The sequence below is a fragment of the Halichoerus grypus genome, chromosome X (genome assembly GCF_964656455.1).
Source record: "Halichoerus grypus chromosome X, mHalGry1.hap1.1, whole genome shotgun sequence".
Lineage (NCBI taxonomy): Eukaryota > Metazoa > Chordata > Mammalia > Carnivora > Phocidae > Halichoerus > Halichoerus grypus.
Genome location: NC_135727.1, coordinates 130,699,587 through 130,719,129, shown reverse-complemented (window position 1 = coordinate 130,719,129; position 19,543 = coordinate 130,699,587). Strand labels below are relative to the sequence as shown.

The window sequence follows — 19,543 nt, the reverse complement described above, 5'->3', positions numbered from 1 at the left end:
TTTGGGTTTTCCGTCTCTAAAGGGGGAAGATGATCATCTGCACACCACAGGACTTTTGTGAGGATCCATAGGGTTGTGTGTGAAAGTCTTGACAGGTTGGCTGAAGAAATGTTAGCTCATGGAAATGTTTATTCATCCTTATTTATAATTGCTGTCATCTTCATCCCCCTTAAGGCAAGAGCGATGGCTGGGGTGGGGGGGAGCACCATATTGTTTTCTCCAACCAAGAGAATTAAAATTGAAATGCAGGGCAGCCGATTCCTTTTTTGGTACCACCCCGTACTGACAGGTGCTCCAGAGGGCTTTTGGGTGGGATATAAAATTTATAGGGGAGTGTGGAGGATCTCATACCTACCAACATAGGGATTGGAACTCCATCGTTGGGTGTTTGGGGACCGTATGGGCAAGAGTCCCTGAATTACACAGGATTTGCTCTGATATCAGTAAGTTGTATTTTGAACATAGCTCATGTTCATGCATCTCTGGGTTGCTCTAAGTCTTGCCTTCCCTCTTGCAAGATGAACACGAAGGGTGGACTCTGATGTGGCTTTAGGAGTCCTGTGGGCTATGGATGGAGCCTCACGATGTCTGAACTTCTCAACCTGCCTGTGGTTTCAAGTCCAGATTCATACTTAGCTGTTGACCTCCGTCCTCAAGGACCACTGCCTGAGGACTCAAAGATTTGAATAGATGGTGATACAAAATTTGACTATAGGGAGGGAGTCTACCCTAAATCTCCCATCATCCTAGATTTTTAGATTCACAGACTCTGGTTGTAACCCGAAATTGAAAGTCCCAGACAGACTGTGGGTTCAGAGATTTAACATAAGCTGCTGTTTGGCATCTCTTTTTTTGCAGCGAAGGGGAAGGGTGCCTGATTATGTCTATTTCCCACATGTGATCGGGTGCCTTCCATCAGGGGTGCTCAGGAAACCGTGCTCGGTTGCCTGAATGTTGAGCATCCAGCATGTCCACATGGACAGATGACTGAGGTCAAGGACGTGCCCAGATGGAGAGAAGACCAAGGTCAAGGATGTGCCCAAATGGAGAGAAGACCAAGGTCATGGACATGCCCAAATGGAGAGATGACCAAGGTCAAGGATGTGCCCAAATGGACAGATGACCGAGGTCAAGGACGTGCCCAGATGGACTTCATTTCTGCCCCCCTCTCTGAAGAGGCTCAGCTCAGAGCATGACACCCAGCCAGGAGAGGACGAAGGCATGCCTGCTAAGGAACGATGCATGGGAAGTCTGGGCACAGTGATTTTCTGAAAATCTGTAGGTGACTTTCAAATCCAATTTGGATTTCCAAATCCATTCGGATTCTGGAGTTGCAAAGCACTTCTGTCACCTCGGGTTTGGGATATATGACCCCCTTGGATGCTATGATGCCGATTTGACATTCATATGCCAAGGCACAGGGTTTTGGGGAAGGACCCAAGAATCTTAATGGACTTGACATTGTCCCATACTTGGAATGGGATTAGGGACTTGGAAAACCAAGTGTTCCCCATCCCCCTGTACCCCATTCCTGGGTCTTGGTCTTTTTCCTAACGGGGTGAAAACAAAGTTCCTCAGGTAGATATAGTTGAAATCCCTAATTTCAAAAAATAACAGCATCCTTCCTGAAGAATGGGCTCGGGGCAGTCCGGGACTCAACATATGCTCCTGAACAGCTAGCTAAATTCATTTACCCAGAATTCCGTACAGTCTCTCATTCTGCATGAGCCAAATGAGCATTGGGGGCGACTTTACAGTCTCGATTTGCTTTCTGGTTTTTATGGGGTTTCTGATATTCGCTGATGTAGATGCACAAAGAAAATGTAAAAAAAAAAAACGCAACGAGGGAAGGAAGCTGGTAGTTCTGATTTCAGTCATTAGGTGCCTTTGTCCGTAGCCATAAAATGCCCCGTGTTAAGACAAAGAAAATTAGGTGCTATTTTTCTGTAAACCCCAGGACACTGACGTAGGAGAATGAGTCTCTCTTCTGAGTATGCCACGAGACGTTTTGGTGTTTTTGACCTGTGTTGGTAGATGAACTCAGTGTCTGTGTCCGTGATGCCTTTTTATGAACAGACATAGAATTGAAGTGTTGGATCCAGGCATTGGGATCGTGAACATCCTAGACCTTTCAGTGGAGTCTGTGCAGGACTGTTGTGGGTTTTCTTGTCGGGATGGTGGTTTAAAGAAGCGCATACCCATGTGTAGCTGTGAGCTTGGACATTTCCTAAGAAGGATGTGGCCACGGTGCATCCCAGCGCTTGAAGAAACCAAGGTTTGGGGGGAAAACTATTGTTTTACAAGAGTGGTTGTTTTTATAGAGGGTGGTTTTCCAGGACCTTGTCATTGCGTTGGATTTTGTAGGGTCTGTTGAGTTGTGCGTGAAGGTTAGTCTCCATCAAGTAGGTGCTCTCTCAACGCGGAGATGCATCCATCAAATCCCAGCAGTCTTGCTGTACATTTATTGAAGTGCTTTTTAGTATCATGTTCTGAGCTGACGCCCGGAACAGTATCCGTGGCCCACGAAATTTGGTGCATCTGTCCTTTATTCCTGGAGATTCCGATGTGTACCTCCATTCCTGCACATTTGGATGCGTTTGGATGAGTTTAATGTGGTTTTCTTGCAAATGGCATGCGCTGGTCTGTTAGGAGCCATTTGGGGCGTGGGCTCGTGGCTTGTGGCGTTGTGACGGGTTTGAGCGGCGAATGGCGTGGATGGTGACCTGCTTGGACAGAGCGCGGCTTTGGGTGGCTGTCACTTGGTGGGCATGATTTGCTGGCCTTCCGTGTGCGTGGCGGCTGATTCGTGTGCTCACGGTTTCCAGCAGGTGCTTGAGGCGTTCCTGAGCCGACCTGCTGGCGTGTCCCTCGCCTTCCCCTCTGTCCTTGCTTCCGTCTGTCCCCACCTCCACCTCCCCCTCCTCTTTGAGTTTGCTTCCGTCTCTGATCCGCGGCTGCCCGTTGCACCTTGGGCTTTCAGCGCCGCTTAAAAAAGAAAACCAAACCTAGAAACCCGCTCTCCTCCCGAGCGCGAAGAGTGTCTTTGTCACACCCGGCGACCGCTGCCTGGGGCTTCGGACTCTCCTGAACCTCTCCGAAGTTTACCTTTTTGCTTTTTGTGTTGTTTTGTTTTCATTTCTCGACCTTTCGTTTCAGATGAGCCGAGGATGTAGGGACGAGCGGGAAACCGTGCGCGAGCCTGGAGCTGCTCCCGTATGATCGGTGCTTGTCCGCTAAGATGCTGAGTCTAAAGCAAACCCTGGCGTTCGCCCTGCTCCCTATGGCTAGTCAGTTGCCATGGTGATGGGGATGCCTCCCAGATCCGGGATTCTGTGTACCCACCCCACCCCCACCCCCTGCAGATGCATGGAAGCTCATACTCTTATGTCGCATTAACGCGCAGGTAGCTTCAGGACGGGAAGAGGAATGCAAATATGTTCTCATAGACTTAAATCCGAGGGAGAGAAACCGCGGCGGGCCGGGTGGCGGGTGGGGGTGGGGAGGGGGCGCTTCTCTGCATTCATCCCGTTCGCGACCGTCCATTGAGTCGATGAATTGGGCCGGCCGGAGGGTCCCAAGACAAAGCCCACCTGGGTCGTAGGGTTTCGCTTTGCCGTGCAACTTTCAACGTCTGATTTCCCAGCTTCTGCAGTTCTTTGGTGTGTTGCCCACTCCGTGTCCCACAAAGCATGTCCTCGCTGTCTCTCTGACCCATGTTATTTTTTTTTTTTTTTCAAAAATACGTGAATGTCCCGCTTGACCCACTTCTCCAGGGGAGGAAAGGAAAAAAAAAATCCACTTATTTAGGAACCATCTAAAAATCTCACGATCTTAGAATGTTAAAGTCCGTTGAGAACGGGGTGGAGGTTGTCCGAGCATCCGCGCATCCTGGATCTTCCCGTAAACGTGAAGTCGTCCGTGGATGTCCCCCGCCCCCTGCCGTGCATGTTCGGGCATCTCCTTCCCTTGGGCGTAAACATTGCTTTTCTCATCTTGACCTTGTGCGGAGGTTCAGCATCATGTCCAGCCCCGGGGGTGGGATGGGGTGGTAATGATGTGAGGGCTGGGTCGCTGGCAGGTTGTGGGGTTAGCATGGGTGGTTAATGGGGAGGTGAGCTGTCGTGGGGGCTCTAAATGCTTTTCTCGTGGGTCGGGTCGCCCCTCCGTGGTCACCTTGGCCACCACCTGGCTCTTTGGAGGATGTCCCTGCAGATTTCTCGGTTCTTATAAAATAAGGCTTTTTCCCCAGTTAGCGTAGGGTGGGTCTGAGCCCAGTGTGTGTGTGCCCACCGCCCCCAAGAAGGAAGTCCTCCATGTGGCCTAAAATCAGGCACTGCTGGTCGGTGGTCCCGCAGGGCTGTGCTCTTGGCTCCAAATGCATGTTGTGTATATACATGAATAGTCCCCAGGCACGGAGTCCCAATAAGCTGCCATTTCCATGACGGTTCTACTAGGGACACGTGGTCCCTAGTGCAGACGAAAAGCATGTGCATTGCTTGTGTTTATTTTGAGATGTGGTGTGCGTGCCCTTTTCTGTTGGGAGGGCAGGGCGAAGTGGGTGGGATGCGGGGTGCATCCTGTGGAACGCGGTGTCCCCTTAGGGGTCAGGGGTGCATGGTGTCTCCGGGGCTCCTCCCCTCTGGGAGATGGGGAATCTGGCTCTGCATCCCCGATGGTCACAAGGCCTGGCCTCCCTCTTAAGTGTCGGCCCCCGGCCAAGGGCTGTGTGCAGCTCCAGCAAAGAGCATCGCCAGCAGGATCTGGGAGAAGCGCCCGGGTGACCAAGCCCTGCTGGAATCACAGCCCGCCAGCACCAATGGTGCTGGTGTTCGTGCTCCATGCCACAGGAATAGGGATTCTGGGGAGCAGGGGTTGTGTCCTGCTCCCCAGAGGGCAGAACCTGTCCTGTGCCCTGCAGCGTCCACCCTGCTCCCCGTGCATGCTCATTCTGGGGTCCTGCTCCCCAGAGGGCAGAACCTGTCCTGTGCCCCGCAGCGTCCACCCTGCTCCCCGTGCATGTGGATCCTGGGGTCCTGCTCCCCAGAGGGCAGAACCTGTCCTGTGCCCTGCAGCGTCCACCCTGCTCCCCGTGCATGTGGATCCTGGGGTCCTGCTCCCCAGAGGGCAGAACCTGTCCTGTGCCCTGCAGCGTCCACCCACCCTGCTCCCCGTGCATGCTCATTCTGGGGTCCTGCTCCCCAGAGGGCAGAACCCGTCCTGTGCCCTGCAGCGTCCACCCTGCTCCCCGTGCATGCTCATTCTGGGGTCCTGCTCCCCAGAGGGCAGAACCTGTCCTGTGCCCTGCAGCGTCCACCCTGCTCCCCGTGCATGTGGATCCTGGGGTCCTGCTCCCCAGAGGGCAGAACCTGTCCTGTGCCCTGCAGCGTCCACCCTGCTCCCTGTGCATGTGGATCCTGGGGTCCTGCTTCCCAGAGGGCAGAACCCGTCCTGTGCCCTGCAGCGTCCACCCTGCTCCCCGTGCATGCTCATTCTGGGGTCCTGCTCCCCAGAGGGCAGAACCTGTCCTGTGCCCTGCAGCGTCCACCCTGCTCTCTGTGCATGTGGATCCTGGGGTCCTGCTCCCCAGAGGGCAGAACCTGTCCTGTGCCCTGCAGCGTCCACCCTGCTCCCTGTGCATGTGGATCCTGGGGTCCTGCTCCCCAGAGGGCAGAACCTGTCCTGTGCCCTGCAGCGTCCACCCTGCTCCCTGTGCATGTGGATCCTGGGGTCCTGCTCCCCAGAGGGCAGAACCCGTCCTGTGCCCTGCAGCGTCCACCCTGCTCCCTGTGCATGTGGATCCTGGGGTCCTGCTCCCCAGAGGGCAGAACCTGTCCTGTGCCCTGCAGCGTCCACCCTGCTCCCTGTGCATGTGGATCCTGGGGTCCTGCTCCCCAGAGGGCAGAACCCGTCCTGTGCCCTGCAGCGTCCACCCTGCTCCCTGTGCATGTGGATCCTGGGGTCCTGCTCCCCAGAGGGCAGAACCCGTCCTGTGCCCTGCAGCGTCCACCCTGCTCCCTGTGCATGTGGATCCTGGGGTCCTGCTCCCTAGAGGGCAGAACCCGTCCTGTGCCCTGCAGCGTCCACCCTGCTCCCCGTGCATGCTCATTCTGGGGTCCTGCTCCCCAGAGGGCAGAACCTGTCCTGTGCCCTGCAGCGTCCACCCTGCTCCCTGTGCATGTGGATCCTGGGGTCCTGCTCCCCAGAGGGCAGAACCTGTCCTGTGCCCTGCAGCGTCCACCCTGCTCCCCGTGCATGCTCATTCTGGGGTCCTGCTCCCCAGAGGGCAGAACCTGTCCTGTGCCCTGCAGCGTCCACCCTGCTCCCCGTGCATGTGGATCCTGGGGTCCTGCTCCCCAGAGGGCAGAACCTGTCCTGTGCCCTGCAGTGTCCACCCTGCTCCCCGTGCATGCTCATTCTGGGGTCCTGCTCCCTCCAAAGTGCAGCCGTGACACCGGCGTCTTCGGAAGGTTCTCCGAAAATTGGCGGTGTGTGATGGCAACATCGAAAAGCATCACAAGGGAACATGCCCTTCCACGTGTTGTCCCCAAATGGACATTGCCGTGACGACGCTTCCTTGTTCCAAGGGTCCGTGTTGCCCTTTGTTCTTAAATGTAGCCGGATGAGCTGTCCTGTTGCAATCTGCTCGAAAACCCGCGTGTGCCCCATACCGCCACCCACCGCCTTCCGGCAGAAGACGCGCCATTGGTGCGGTCACGGTCCTCATGCAACTCTAGGTCTCCAGCAGGGGTCTGCGTCTGGGGCTGGGGGGTGGGGACAGGGCGACCGACGGTGGGATTCCTCGCACACCCGCCGGGACCCGTTCTTCCGTGACCTGCGGTTGAAGGCGCGTGGCGTGTTTGCTCCGACGGTATTCTCGCCCCGAGCGACGCACTTTGTACAAAGTCTCGAGCTCTGTGAACGGTCTGGGATGTGCTTCGCTCGGGGCCCCTAAGCGACGTCGTCGAGAAATAAACGCCTTTTGCCAGTGAATCTGTGTTTGCCAGTCTTGAATTCCGTCGACTTGTGCTGTGTATCTCGGTGAGGGGACGGTTGGCGACCATGGTCGTGTGTGCTCTGATGCCTATTTGGCACATTCCCAAAGAGAAATTTCGGGAAAAAAAAATTTTTTTTAATTGACTGAGAACAAGAAAACCCGAAATCAAGCCAACGGGACCCCACGAGGCCGCCTTAGCCTTCGATTCCCTGTGGACGGAGCTGCCCTGGGTGGGTCTGCGTCTCCGTCCCTCCAGGTCCTGCTGATTTGGGCGGGTGGAGAGGAGGTGGGGGGCTGACTCTGCTTGGTGGTGACATGAGGGGGCCTTCTCTGTGTTCACCCCCTTGGGGCATCTTTTGTTTTCTTTCAGCCAACCAAGGTGAGGCCAGCACGAAGAACCAGCAGAGCACCAGCGCCGACCAGCCAGGTGGGTCGCGGGCCCTTGGGATGGATGTCTTCCCGCGGCGCGGGGCATTGCAAGAGATCCTTCGCGTCCCCTTCCTTCCCACGGCCCGAGTTCCGGGGACGGGGTACAAACCCTCCGGGGCTTGAGGCACAACTTTGTGTCACGTTCTTGTGGTTCCTTGTGCAACATCCTCCTAGGAGAAAATGCCTTCTCCTATTTTTTTTCCCTACTTTTCCTGGAATATGTTTTTTTTTTTCAACAAAAAAAGTCTGCTATATTTTTTTTCCTATTTTTCCTGGAGTGTGTATTTTTTTTTTTTTACTAGGAGAAAATGCCTCTCCTTTTTTTTTCCCTACTTTTCTTGGAGTATGCATTGTTTTTCTAGGAAAAAAATGCCTTCTATATTTTTTTTCTACTTTTCCTGGAATATTTTTTTTTTCTAAGAGAAAAATGCCTTCTCCTATTTTTTTTCCTACTTTTCTTGGAATGTGTACTTTTTTTTCTAGGAAAAAATGCCTTCTATATTTTTTTTTTTCCTATTTTTCCTGGAGTATTTTTTTTTTCTAGGAGAAAATGCCTTTTCCTTTTTTTTTTTCCTATTTTTCCTGAAATATGTATTTTTTTCTAGGAAAAATGCCTTCTATTTTTTTTTCCTATTTTTCTGGAGTATTTTTTTTTTTCAAGGAGAAAATGCCTTCTCCTATTTTTTTTCCTACTTTTCTTGGAATGTGTACTTTTTTTTCTAAGAAAAAATGCCTTCTATATTTTTTTTTTCTATTTTTCCTGGAGTATTTTTTTTTTCTAGGAGAAAATGCCTTTTCCTTTTTTTTTCCCTATTTTTCCTGAAATATGTATTTTTTTCTAGGAAAAAATGCCTTCTATATTTTTTTCCTATTTTTCTGGAGTATTTTTTTTTTTCAAGGAGAAAATGCCTTCTCCTATTTTTTTTCCTGCTTTTCCTGGAGTACGTGGTTTTTTTCTAGGAAAAAATGCCTTCTATATTTTTTTTTCCTATTTTTTGTGGAGTATGTTTTTTTCTTTTTCCTAGGAGAAAATGCCTCCTCCTATTTCTACTTTTTCTGGAGTACGTATTTTTTTTTCCTAGCTAGAGTTGACTGGACTCTAAAATGTGTTGAATTCTTTTCCCCCAGCAGGTTAGAGTCGGTTTTTGTTTGCTGTCAGCGATGCGTTTTGCGCTCATTTATCTTCTATAGCAAGGGAGTCACCCGCGTCTGAAATTTTTAAGAAGCAGTCGGTGACGTGCGGGTTGTGGGGGGAGCTGGGGATGCCTTGTGAAGTCTTTCCTTGTCTGTTTGTCCTTGGCAGTTCAGTGGAGTCTTCTGGAAAAGTAGAAGCTTGACTGCAAACGCAAATCCTCGACGTTCCCAGCAGGAGAACAAGACTCCCCTGCTGCATCTTCCCAAGAAACACGTGCACCAGGGTAGCGGTGGCCACGGCGGAATCCAGCCCTGTCCTGCCCACGCCTGTGCTCACGTTGAGACTCTTTGTTTTGACCTTGAGATGCGTTGTGCCCATTTGCACCATGCTGGGTAGACGAGGGATACTAACGCCGAGTGTTGCACCCCGAGAGGGGAATTTTGCTCACCCTGTCCGTGGCCGTTAAGGGTTTCCCCATGGGGTGTGAAAGGCCGATTGTCCATCACAAAGTCATTCCAATACCGACCCCACTGAAGCTCCCCCACCCGGAACTCTGGGCTGTTTACCAATTAACGTGTGAGTTAAACAGAACTGTCCCTGGCATTGACCCTCGGATATGGTGAGATAAGGGTTTCATTAGTGTCCTCAAAATGTCCTTCATTGGGTAGGATTTTTTTTCACACCAGACTAATAAAAAAGAAATTAGAAACCAAGTACTTTTTACTTAAATGTCTTATCATGGGCTGACGTTTAAAGAAGGCTGTGGAAACTAGTGGAATGGACCCCGTGGTCCCTCTTCTGGGGCTGCAGGACAAACAATCAACCCATGTGTATCCCCTGCATTTTCGGGATTTTCTTTCTCTGCCTACTTCCCTCCACTGGTCTTAGTACATTGGGGACAAGGACTTCTCAGCATTCAGATACTCCCCTGCATTGCATATTTCTCTGCATGCAGATTCTCCACTGAATCCAGATACTCCCTTACATTCAGATACTGCCCTGCATCAGATACTCCTGTAATTCAGATATTCCCTGCATCAGATACTCCTGTAATTCAGATATTCCTCTGCATTAGATACTTCTCTATATTCAGATAGTCCCCGGCATTCATATACTCCCCTGCATCAGATATTACCCTGCATTCAGATGCTCCCCTGCATTACATACTTCTCTATATTTAGGTACTCCCCTGAATCAGATACTTCCTTGCATCCAGATACTCCCCTGAGTCAGATACTCCTCCGCAGTTCAGCTACTCCCCTGAATCAGATACTCCTCTGCGTTCAGATACTGCCCTCTTCTTCCATGTGGTTTTTTGTGGAAATTTGTTAACTGTAATGTCTTTACAAAGTGTCTTAACTGCTTTGGTGTGAGAGCTTGCTTTACCTTTGGGGTAAAACTGTTTTGTGGCTCAGGAGCTCCTGCTATGTTTCCTAACAACTTGAAATGAACCCAAAGCATACTCTTCCTCCTTGACAAAAATGGCTTTGTTTAATTATTTCTGAGCTTTTGTATGAAGAAGTCTTAGTGTCACGGTTTTGAAATCAGGATTAGAAAATTTATGTAGGGGGGCGCCTGGGTGGCTCAGTCATTAAGCGTCTGCCTTAGGCTCAGGTCATGGTCCCGGGGTCCTGGGATCGAGTCCCGCAACAGGCTCCCTGCTCAGCAGGGAGTCTGCTTCTCCCTCTCCCTCTGCCTGCCGCTCTCCCGCTTGTGCTCTCTCTCTTTCTCTCTCCGACAAACAAATAAATAAATACAATCTTTTTAAAAAGTCCTGGGATCGAGCCCCGCATCGGGCTCCCTGCTCCGCGGGAAGCCTGCTTCTCCCTCTCCCCTTCCCCCTGCTTGTGTTCCCTCTCTCGCTGTGTCTCTCTCTGTCAAATAAATAAATAAAATCTTTAAAAAAAAATTTATGTAGGCTAGCGGGAGACAGTAACACAGTTAGAGGGTTTAAACCTGGGACATAATGTATTTAGCCAAACAACATGAGTTGATATTGTACATTTGTCCAAGTGTGTGTGTACATTTATTGTCTGAAGTCAGCTTTGTTAGGATGTGTGTGTGTGTGTGTGTGTATGTGATGATGGGCACTGCCTAATCATCCTCCACGAAAGTTGTGCAAATTTACGGTGTTCCCAGTGATGTCTCAGCTGCCCTCAAATAGCCCTGCAAACGTTATGGGCCTTGCCAGCCTGTTGAAAACACGGTATTGAATCAACGGTTTTACATTACATTTCTCTCAACACAGGTGGGATTGGGAATGTGTCTGTGGAAAATCCATGTTCGCTCCATTCTGAATACGCCCTTTGCCCATTTTTACATGCGTCACTGTTCCTGCTGTTACTGATCTGTGGGAACTCTTTACATATTAAAGGCACTGCCATTTTTTTGACTCTGAAATAGGTAGCCAATAAGCTTTTTCACTTTATTTTTAGCCTTTTAACTGAAGAGATGTTTTTCTCCATTCATTTTTATCATTTTTGTGTAGTGAAATTACTTAATGGTTTCTGGGCATGCTGTTATACTTAGAAAGACATCAACCTTACTAACATTTTTTTCTTTTAAACATCAGGGGGCAAATGGGTGGCTCAGTCGGTGGAGCATGGGATTCTTGATCTCCCGGTTGTGAGTTCAAGCCCCATGTTTGGTGTAGAGATTTACTTAAAAATAAAATCTCTAAAACCGCCCCCAAAACCTCATATTCTGTTCCAACACTTTTATGGGTTTTTTTTTTTACATTAAAATACTTGATTCCCTAGAGATGCATGTTTGTATAGGGATGAGGAAGAGATTCTGCTATGCAATTCCCACCCTCTGCATAGGGTATCATGCTATTATTCCCAAACCATGTCCCGAATATTCCATATATATGTGTAATCATGTAAGAATATCCTTCTTTATATCTAAAAAAAAAAAAGAATATCCCTCTTTAGAGCTTTCATCTGGAGTGGGTATTAAGTGCTTTTTCAGGATCTGTGGGGATGATCATAGGGTTTTCCGGTTTATTCTATGAATATGATGAATTCAATATGACTACATGCATGTTCATACCTAATCTGATGTAGAACCATCCTCTTGTCCTTGACTTGGGTCTTATTTGGTGGCGGGCTTGTCGTTTGGTTTAGGGTTATTGCGTCCATATTCAAGAGTGACCTCGCTCTGTGTTCTTTGTTTGCATGATTTCCGTAGATTCTGATAGACTTTCTTCTTTTCATCCTGAGAAACTGGTTTGGCTAGAGCTACCTGGGCCTGGTGTGTATGTGTGTGTAGAAGGGATAAGTGATTTCGGTCTTTTATTTCTCTCTTAGGGAAACAGAGATTTAAAATAAAAAAAAAAAAGCTTTATTTCCACTTCTTCATTTGAAAATCATCCACGTTTCCAGAGTTTTCAAAATGTCACCATGTAGATTTGAACAGATTTTCCTTCTAATTGTTCACTGTTCTCCGGGTCTGTGGGGAACTCTATGTCCTTGTGATTTTGTATTGTTATTATGTTTCCGATTTCGGTTCTCGAATAATGGTTGGATGATAAGCTTCACCATTTCTGCGCTTTTCATTCGTGATCCCAGTTGTTGCCGTTCTTTGGGTTTATCTGCCCTCCATGCAGACGTGCCTTGAGTCGAACGCTAATTTCCATGCTTTCTCATCCTTTCTTGTGGAATATTGTAAATATTCCAGGCTCTGGCTTTTCCTCTGAGCTCAAGGGTAGACACGGATCATTCCTATTTCTATTTTCCGGAGAGTCACCATTTCCCGATTTTTTTTCTTTCTTGTCAACTCAACGGTTTTAAAAGGTTTTTTTGTTTGTTCGTTTCATTTTGTTTTTTAACGTCCACGTGATATTTTCGTGTTTTCTGCTTTCTTGGATGTGGTCACCCGTCTCCTGGTTTTATTGCCGTGTGCAACCAGAATGTTGCCTATATCATTTCTGCCTTTTTTTTCCCCCTCCAGTGGATCGAAGCTTTTCTTTCTGAGGAAGTTCCCTGAACGTGGACACACACGTGGATTCCGGGTGTTGAACGTATAGAGGACGCGAACGTGAAATCCGCCTTATCAGCTGTCTCTTCAAGCATCTATGTGTGTTCTGTTTAGGCTGAGACAGGGGTGGGTAGCCACGAGTGCCTGACGAGGGAATCGGCATGCATCGTTCTGCGGCTCAGGGGATGCCCATGTATGGCCAGACATGACTTGTGCACACACCCCGGTTTAGGTCAAGCTGGCTTCCCCGGGGGCTGGCTCCTCCTTTCCTGTTCTGCCCGTCCCCTTCCATTCTCAGACCCACCTTCCCGGGCACATGGTGGTTTGCAGGGGTAGCAAATGCATCGGCTTCCTCCCTGTCTGCTCCCGGGAGCCAACTTGGCATCCCTGCCCTGCATCTTGCATGCTTACCTGCAGGCAGGAGGAACGTGGTCTGAGGTCTCACTCTGGAGGTCGGCGTCCCCCTAGGCAGTTCTGGGCTCCTCTCCCTCCCCGTGATTTCTTTGCTGGCTGTCCGCACGTCCCCTGACACCTGCAGCCCTTTGCTTTCTTACTGTTAACCTGGGGCGATTGAAACAGGTGTTTTATATTCTGTGCACTTTTTTGTTCTTATACCCAACTCTGTGGGGTCGAGGGAGGCTCTGGACACCCCTTCATCCACGTGGGAGCTCCCCCACCTCAGCAGGTTTGGATGGGGTTCGTTCGGCCCCTTCGGCTGCTGCAAAGGGCCAACGTCGTAAGCAAAAACACTCACGTCTGTCTTGCATGTAGCATGCTCGTGCTATTGCACCACCAGCCGCCTCCGTCTGGTTCCAAGATATTTTTGTCACCCCCAAAGGAAACTGTCATGTACTGGTTTCCTGGGGCGGCCGTAACCGAGCACCACCAATGGGGAGTAGGGGTGCTTAAACCACAGAAGTGTGTTGCCTCCTGGTTCTGGAGACCAGAAGTCGAGACCAAGGTGTGGCCAGCCATGGTCCCTGCTGGAGCCTACAAGGGACAGTCTGCTCCATGTCTGTGTCCCCGCTCCCGGGAGCTGCTGGAGGTCCTGGGCGTCCCTTGGCTGGTCCCACCTCTGCCTCCACGTGTCCATCTTTGTCCAAACGTCCCCCTTTTTATAGGAACAGCGTGCATACGGTCATGTCCCGCCTGACTCCAGGGTGACCCCATCCTAACCAATCGCATCTACACCCACCCGACGTCCAGCAAAGGTCGTATTCTACAGGATTACCAGTGACGACTCCAACGTATGATTTTTTGGGGAGGGGTTAGGGGCCACAGTTCATCTGCTTTCTGTCTCTGGATTTGCCTGTTCTGGACAGTTCGGGGACATGGACTCACACACAATGTGGCCCTTGGTGTCTGTTTTCTGTCACCGAATGTAAAATTTTGAAAGTTTATCCACATTGTGGTGTGTGTGTGTGTGTGTGTGTGTGTGTGTGAGACGTCTGTTCCTTTTCGTGGTCGGGGAAATGGGGAGAAAACGTCTGTCCGAGCGCGTCATCCGCCGCTCTTGACTGTCCCACGGGGAGTTTGGGATTGGACATGCAGGTTTCCTTAAAGCATCACACACAGACCCACACCCTCCTGTGTGCACCTCACCCTGGTCTGCATTACCAGCATCGCTTTGTAATGACGCTCCGTGTAAAGAACGAAAACCAGAGCACCAGACGCTCCAGACGCATGCACACGTTTCCAGGTGCTGGAAAAAAAAAATGCAGAAAACGTCAGGATTCATCTCCCCCTTTTACATCTGTTTAGCCTAAATCCAGCTTTTTTGGGGGGTGGGGGAGAGGGGGGAGTGGTTTACAAACAGATTTCACCGCCACCATTTATTAGTATTTTTTTCTTTCTTGTGCACTAAGCCCATTGATCAGACGGGTTCAAAGCCTTTTGGAAATGGTGGGTTTGTATTCTTCCCGGCACGTTGAGGGAGGCAGCCAGGAAGGGTGAGTCAATGTGTGTAGATGGATAAGGGAGGTGTAATCACAGAGCCTTACAGAGAAAATAGGGGAAAAAAATCCCTGGATTGGCCACCGGCTGTATTTCTTCTGCAGACAGACCCCCAAACAGGAGATGTAAAGAATTTGGCGCTTCTGTAAAATGCCTGCGAAATCAACGACATGTCTTTATCCATATATTTTTTTTTTGTCTTTTGTGAGGAAAGAGGTAAAAAAAAAAAAAAGAAAGAAAGAAATAAAAGGGCAAATTTCACAAAGTCAGATGGAGCTTAAAAGCTCCAGCCCTTGGTTTCCATCCTGGATGGTACCGCGGGTCCCAGAGAGGGCACAGCAGGTAATTACCCTCTTCCCGGCAACTGAGTGCTTCTGCGGCTGATTGCGCTATTCATCTGGTGCGATGGTCCCGCTTTCTTCCCCCATGCGTTCTCCACCTCGGGGCGACCATGGGGAAGCCGGGCTCTGTGTCCCGGAAATTGCTCTCAAGGTAAGTGCCTGCATTTTTTCACTCAGGTCAGCGTATCGGGGAGGACTGATGGGCACTTTGGAAATGCATTCAGTTCGGCTCCAACTCTAACATTGTGTCTGAATCCAAATGCTGATGGAAAGGGCGGGGGAACCCGCAACAACACAAAAGTACAAGTGTAATTCTGTGCAACGGTGTTGATTAACATGATGAGGCTTTGATATCGTGGCAGGGGTGATGGTCCGCTGATACGTAGCATGTGGGGGCTTGGGGGGTTATTTCCGAGCTAGAAGAAAAATGTTTATGCTTAGTCAGTACATTTTCGTTCTTTTCTTTCAAAGAAAGGAACTTCTATGAATGTCCCATTCCTGCTGTGACAAAGAATCACCAATCAGGTGGCTTAAACCACAGGAATTCATCCTCTCCCAGCTCTGGAGACCAGACGTCTGAGATCCAGGTGGGGCAGGACCTCTAAGATCCAGGCGGGGCAGGACCGCTGAGATCCAGGCGGGGCAGGACCGCTGAGATCCAGGCGGGGCAGGACCGCTGAGATCCAGGCGGGGCAGGACCGCTGAGATCCATGTGGGGCAGGACCGCTGAGATCCAGGCGGGGCAGGACCGCTGAGATCCAGGCGGGGCAGGACCGCTGAGATCCAGGCGGGGCAGGACCGCTGAGATCCAGGCGGGGCAGGACCGCTGAGATCCATGTGGGGCAGGACCGCTGAGATCCAGGCGGGGCAGGACCGCTGAGATCCAGGCGGGGCAGGACCGCTGAGATCCATGTGGGGCAGGACCGCTGAGATCCAGGCGGGGCAGGACCGCTGAGATCCAGGCGGGGCAGGACCGCTGAGATCCAGGCGGGGCAGGGCCGCTGAGATCCAGGCGGGGCAAGGTCATGCTCCCTGCTGAAGCTCTTGGGGTGGGTCCTTCCTGCCTCTTCCAGCTTCTGGGGCTCCAGGTGTTCCTGGGTTTGTGGCCACATCCCTCCCATCTCTGCTTCCGTCCTCACGTGGCTTCTCCTCTGTGTGTGTGTCTCTCCTCTTTCTTTGGTGTCTTCCAGTGTCATTGGATTTAGGGCCCACCTGGATCATCCATGTGATGATCCCATTGTCTGGACCCACCCGGGTCATCTTAACTAATTACATTTGAAGTAACCCTGTTTCCAAATAAGGTCCAATTTTGAGTTCCTGGCTGTTGGGACCATAACATATCTTTTTGAAGAGACACAACTCAGCCGAAAACACCGATCTGTGTATCTCCCAAGGGCAGGGCGCCTGCTGAGTTAGCTCTGTCACAGCCCACCTCTGCACTTGACACCAAGCACGTCATTGCTAAACAGTTGATGGGTGACAGACTGGAGTCTTTGAGATGTGAAGAATACTCATGAAACCAGGGAAACAGACGCCCTCCTTACTCACTGGAAAGCCAAGCCCTCCCGAGCAAGAGTTTTCTCTTGACGCCAAGCGCCGGACGTCACTCTTGGCTTCGCTATCTCATTTTGGGGTCAACCCGACCCACTCTGGACCGAAAACGGACAGCTGGATGGTCACCTCTATTCCCTTTGCCAGCCACCTTCATCCGATTTCCCCTCAGTTTAACTTAACAGGTGATTTTTGAACACATGCTTTGGGCCAGCAATCAACAGGGCAGGTTAAGGAGGGACGAGTCTTGGACTCAGGCTGCCTGGATTTAAATATTTTTTAAGATTTATTTATTTATTTGAGAGAGAGAGAAAGAAGGAGCAGGTGGAGGTGTAGAAGGAGAGAAAGAATCTCTAGCAGACTCCCCCCTGAGCAGGAAGCCCCACAAGGGGCTCAATGTGATGACCCTGAGATCATGACCTGAGCCAAAATCAGGAGTCAGACACTCAACCGACTTAGCCACCCGGGCGCCCGCAGTCTGCCTGGTTTTGAATCCTAGCTCTGCCATATGCCAGTGACTGAAATGTCTCCAGATCCACAGAAGAGTATTTTGAAGGTCCATTTGTGATTGAATATGGGCGCCATGTTTCCATTGGTTCCCTCTCTAAAGAATGCTTGAAACCACCTTACCCCATGACCGTTAAATTTGCCCACCTCTGCCAATGTCACCTCCCCCAACATGACATTAATGTCTTTTGTGACCTCCTTGCATCAAATTCAGCCCCCTCTGTAACTCATCTCCTGGCCATTCCTGGGCTTCTCTTCCCAAGAGGTCCCCATCTCCTTCCTCCCCTGATTACACATGCAATGTGGTCCCCCCAGCCTGCAGAACTGAAATCTTTATACAGCATTCAGGACTAGCAAAACCAAGACATGGCCGGTTGTCATTTTAATCCTCAACAGACCCAGCACAGACCTTATTATCGAAGACCAGACACAAGAGCACAGAAGAGGTCCACACATCCTGCTTTGCTCACCCGGAATGTTCTCCCTTCCCTTTCTCTCCATCAAATTTGTACTTGTGCTTGAAGGCCCAACTCAGATGTTTCATGGTCCTGACTGTTTTGGGGGGAAGGAACAGCCATAAGATAACTTTCAATAGGTCCTGCCCCTCCGTTCCACATGGTCATTAGCTCCCTTTGCTGCGGCACAAAATGAGACACGAAATACAATGGACCTTGGGCTACTTTCAACATTGGCTGTGGCATATTTCAGTTTGGAATATGGACTCTCCATAAACACAGAGTCAGACAAAGTCCATAAATATGGGGGCAAATGCATTCTCTATTCTGATGGCCCACAAAGCAATGAATGGGTCCCAGGGTCAACTGTGCAACACCATTGACCTCCAAATGCCACACCCCCATCCCTACATGGACAAGTAATGGTTTAGCGGAGAAAGTATCATCTGTAGGATGTACAGAATATCATGAGTTCTCTATCAGATGCTGTCACATCGACATGAGCTAAGTCACACTCTATGTCAATAAGGAACGAGGCAAATGATGGCTACTCTTCACCTCTAGAGCACTCATCCTAGTTGGCACGGTCGTCCGTTTGGGCTGGTAGGACAAGATACCAAGGACAGGATGGCTCAAACAATAGACATTTATTTCTCACTATCCTGGAGGCTGGGTGTCTGAGATCTAGGTGGGGCAGAAGCTGGGAGTCTGAGATCCAGGTGGGGCAGAAGCTGGGAGTCTGAGATCCAGGCGGGGCCGAGGCTCGTTCCTCCTGAGGCCTCTCTCCTTGAGATATAGACACAGTGTTCTCCCCGTGTTCTCACGTGGTGTCTCTTCCTCTTCTTATAAAGACACAAATCCCATCATGGTGCTCACCATCATGACCTGATCTCAATGTAATCACTCCGAAAGGGCCCACCTCCAATCCCACCCCATTGGAAGATAGGGCCGCAATATATGAGTCTTGGGGGAATGTAAACCTTCAGTCTGTAACAGTTGGCGGTGTGCACAGCGCCCCCTAGAGTTGTCCCCCACAGTGGCCTTGGGCTCCTTGTTTCCTACTGAGTACATTTACCCCACACCTTCCTCTGCCCAAACGTTCTGTCCCTGCCATCTTATGTCCTTCCTACTAAGCTTTTGAAATCATCTATCTAGAGGTTACCACCCTCTCTAGAAGCCCACGCCCGGCTGAGTTCAGACCCTGCCAGGTCCCCCCAGGGCCTCTGTGTGCATCCCTGCATTATGTAATGTCACACTGCCATCGTCTGGTTTAACTTTCGATGTCCCCTCCCCTTTGTAAACAACGATTCGTTCTTCACCCCCGCAACCCCGGCACCTAGCCTGGGCCTGGCTCGGAACAGACGTGCGTCCACAGTGTTTGTGGAATGAATGCGTGAACTCATGTGAAGTCCCACCCTTGGGAAGCAGCAAGCCTAGAATCTACAAATCTATGGGCAGGGAGCGTCCTCCCTGTGCTCAGGGTTGGCCAACCTTTGATCTCGTGGCGCCTCCCACGCCTGCAGGGAGCAGAGCTGCAGAGCAGGTGTGCCCGGCTTCCCAAAGCGGAGGATGCCCATTGGCGCCAGGTGATGCCGGATTCCCTGCCGTGCTGAGCGTTGGCTGGCCAGCGCCGCTCCGGGAGGCCCGGGTCGGCCTTCAGCGTGCACGCGCTTGCCTCATGGGCTCTAGGCTGTGGGGTTTGGAATCTGAGCACGGGGCCCATTAGCTTTTGGCAAAGGGATTGCAGCTTGGTTCATACTTTCCGCTTGGAAAGTCGCCTCCCTTCCTTCCAAGCTGAGAGACAGGAAGCCAGCACACGGAGGGTGGGGCCCGGAGGGCTGGATCTCACGAGCCGCTGGGCTGGGGCCTCCACGGAGGCTCCTTCGTGCTGCCGCCAAGGATGGAGAGCCGCTGGGGCCTCTTCTATATCATGGTGCTGGGCTTTCTGATGCACATTCAAGGTAAGAGGCGCCTTGGCCCCGAGGGACAGCCGCGTGGGTGCTGTGCTTGCTGTCCGGTTCCTTCTCAGAACTCCTTCCAAAGCAGCTTCTACCAAACAAACGCTTAGAAGTTGCCGGGGGGGATTAGAGGAGACGGGAATGGTGCCTTCTGAGAAGGCAGAGGGGACACGGGGGCCACTTGAGAGCCCGGGGACCTGGACCTGGAACTGCACAACACGGACCAACAGCGTTTGGAAGCA

At 50.9% G+C, this 19,543-nt stretch overlaps 2 protein-coding genes across 5 annotated transcripts in view; both read left to right on the top strand.

Annotated features, from left to right (window-relative positions):
* The window catches only part of CD99 (CD99 molecule (Xg blood group)), a 34,928-nt gene extending 25,657 nt beyond the window's left edge, over positions 1 to 9,271 (top strand). The window contains exons 9-10 of one of the 3 annotated variants that reach the window (XM_036097787.2): positions 7,365 to 7,421; positions 8,727 to 9,271. In XM_036097787.2, the coding sequence (XP_035953680.1) occupies positions 7,365 to 7,421; positions 8,727 to 8,752 (83 nt within the window). In that variant the 3' untranslated portion in view covers positions 8,753 to 9,271. The other 2 variants (XM_036097786.2, XM_078063922.1) reach the window with 2 other exon arrangements.
* Positions 9,272 to 14,718: 5,447 nt separating this feature from the next.
* Positions 14,719 to 19,543, top strand: part of XG (Xg glycoprotein (Xg blood group)) — a 39,361-nt gene continuing 34,536 nt past the window's right edge. The window contains exon 1 of one of the 2 annotated variants that reach the window (XM_078063921.1): positions 14,719 to 14,981. In XM_078063921.1, coding sequence (XP_077920047.1) covers positions 14,895 to 14,981 — 87 coding nt within the window. In that variant the 5' untranslated portion in view covers positions 14,719 to 14,894. Of the gene's footprint in view, positions 14,982 to 18,971; positions 19,305 to 19,543 lie in introns of those variants that run through there. The other variant, XM_036097782.2, reaches the window with a different exon arrangement.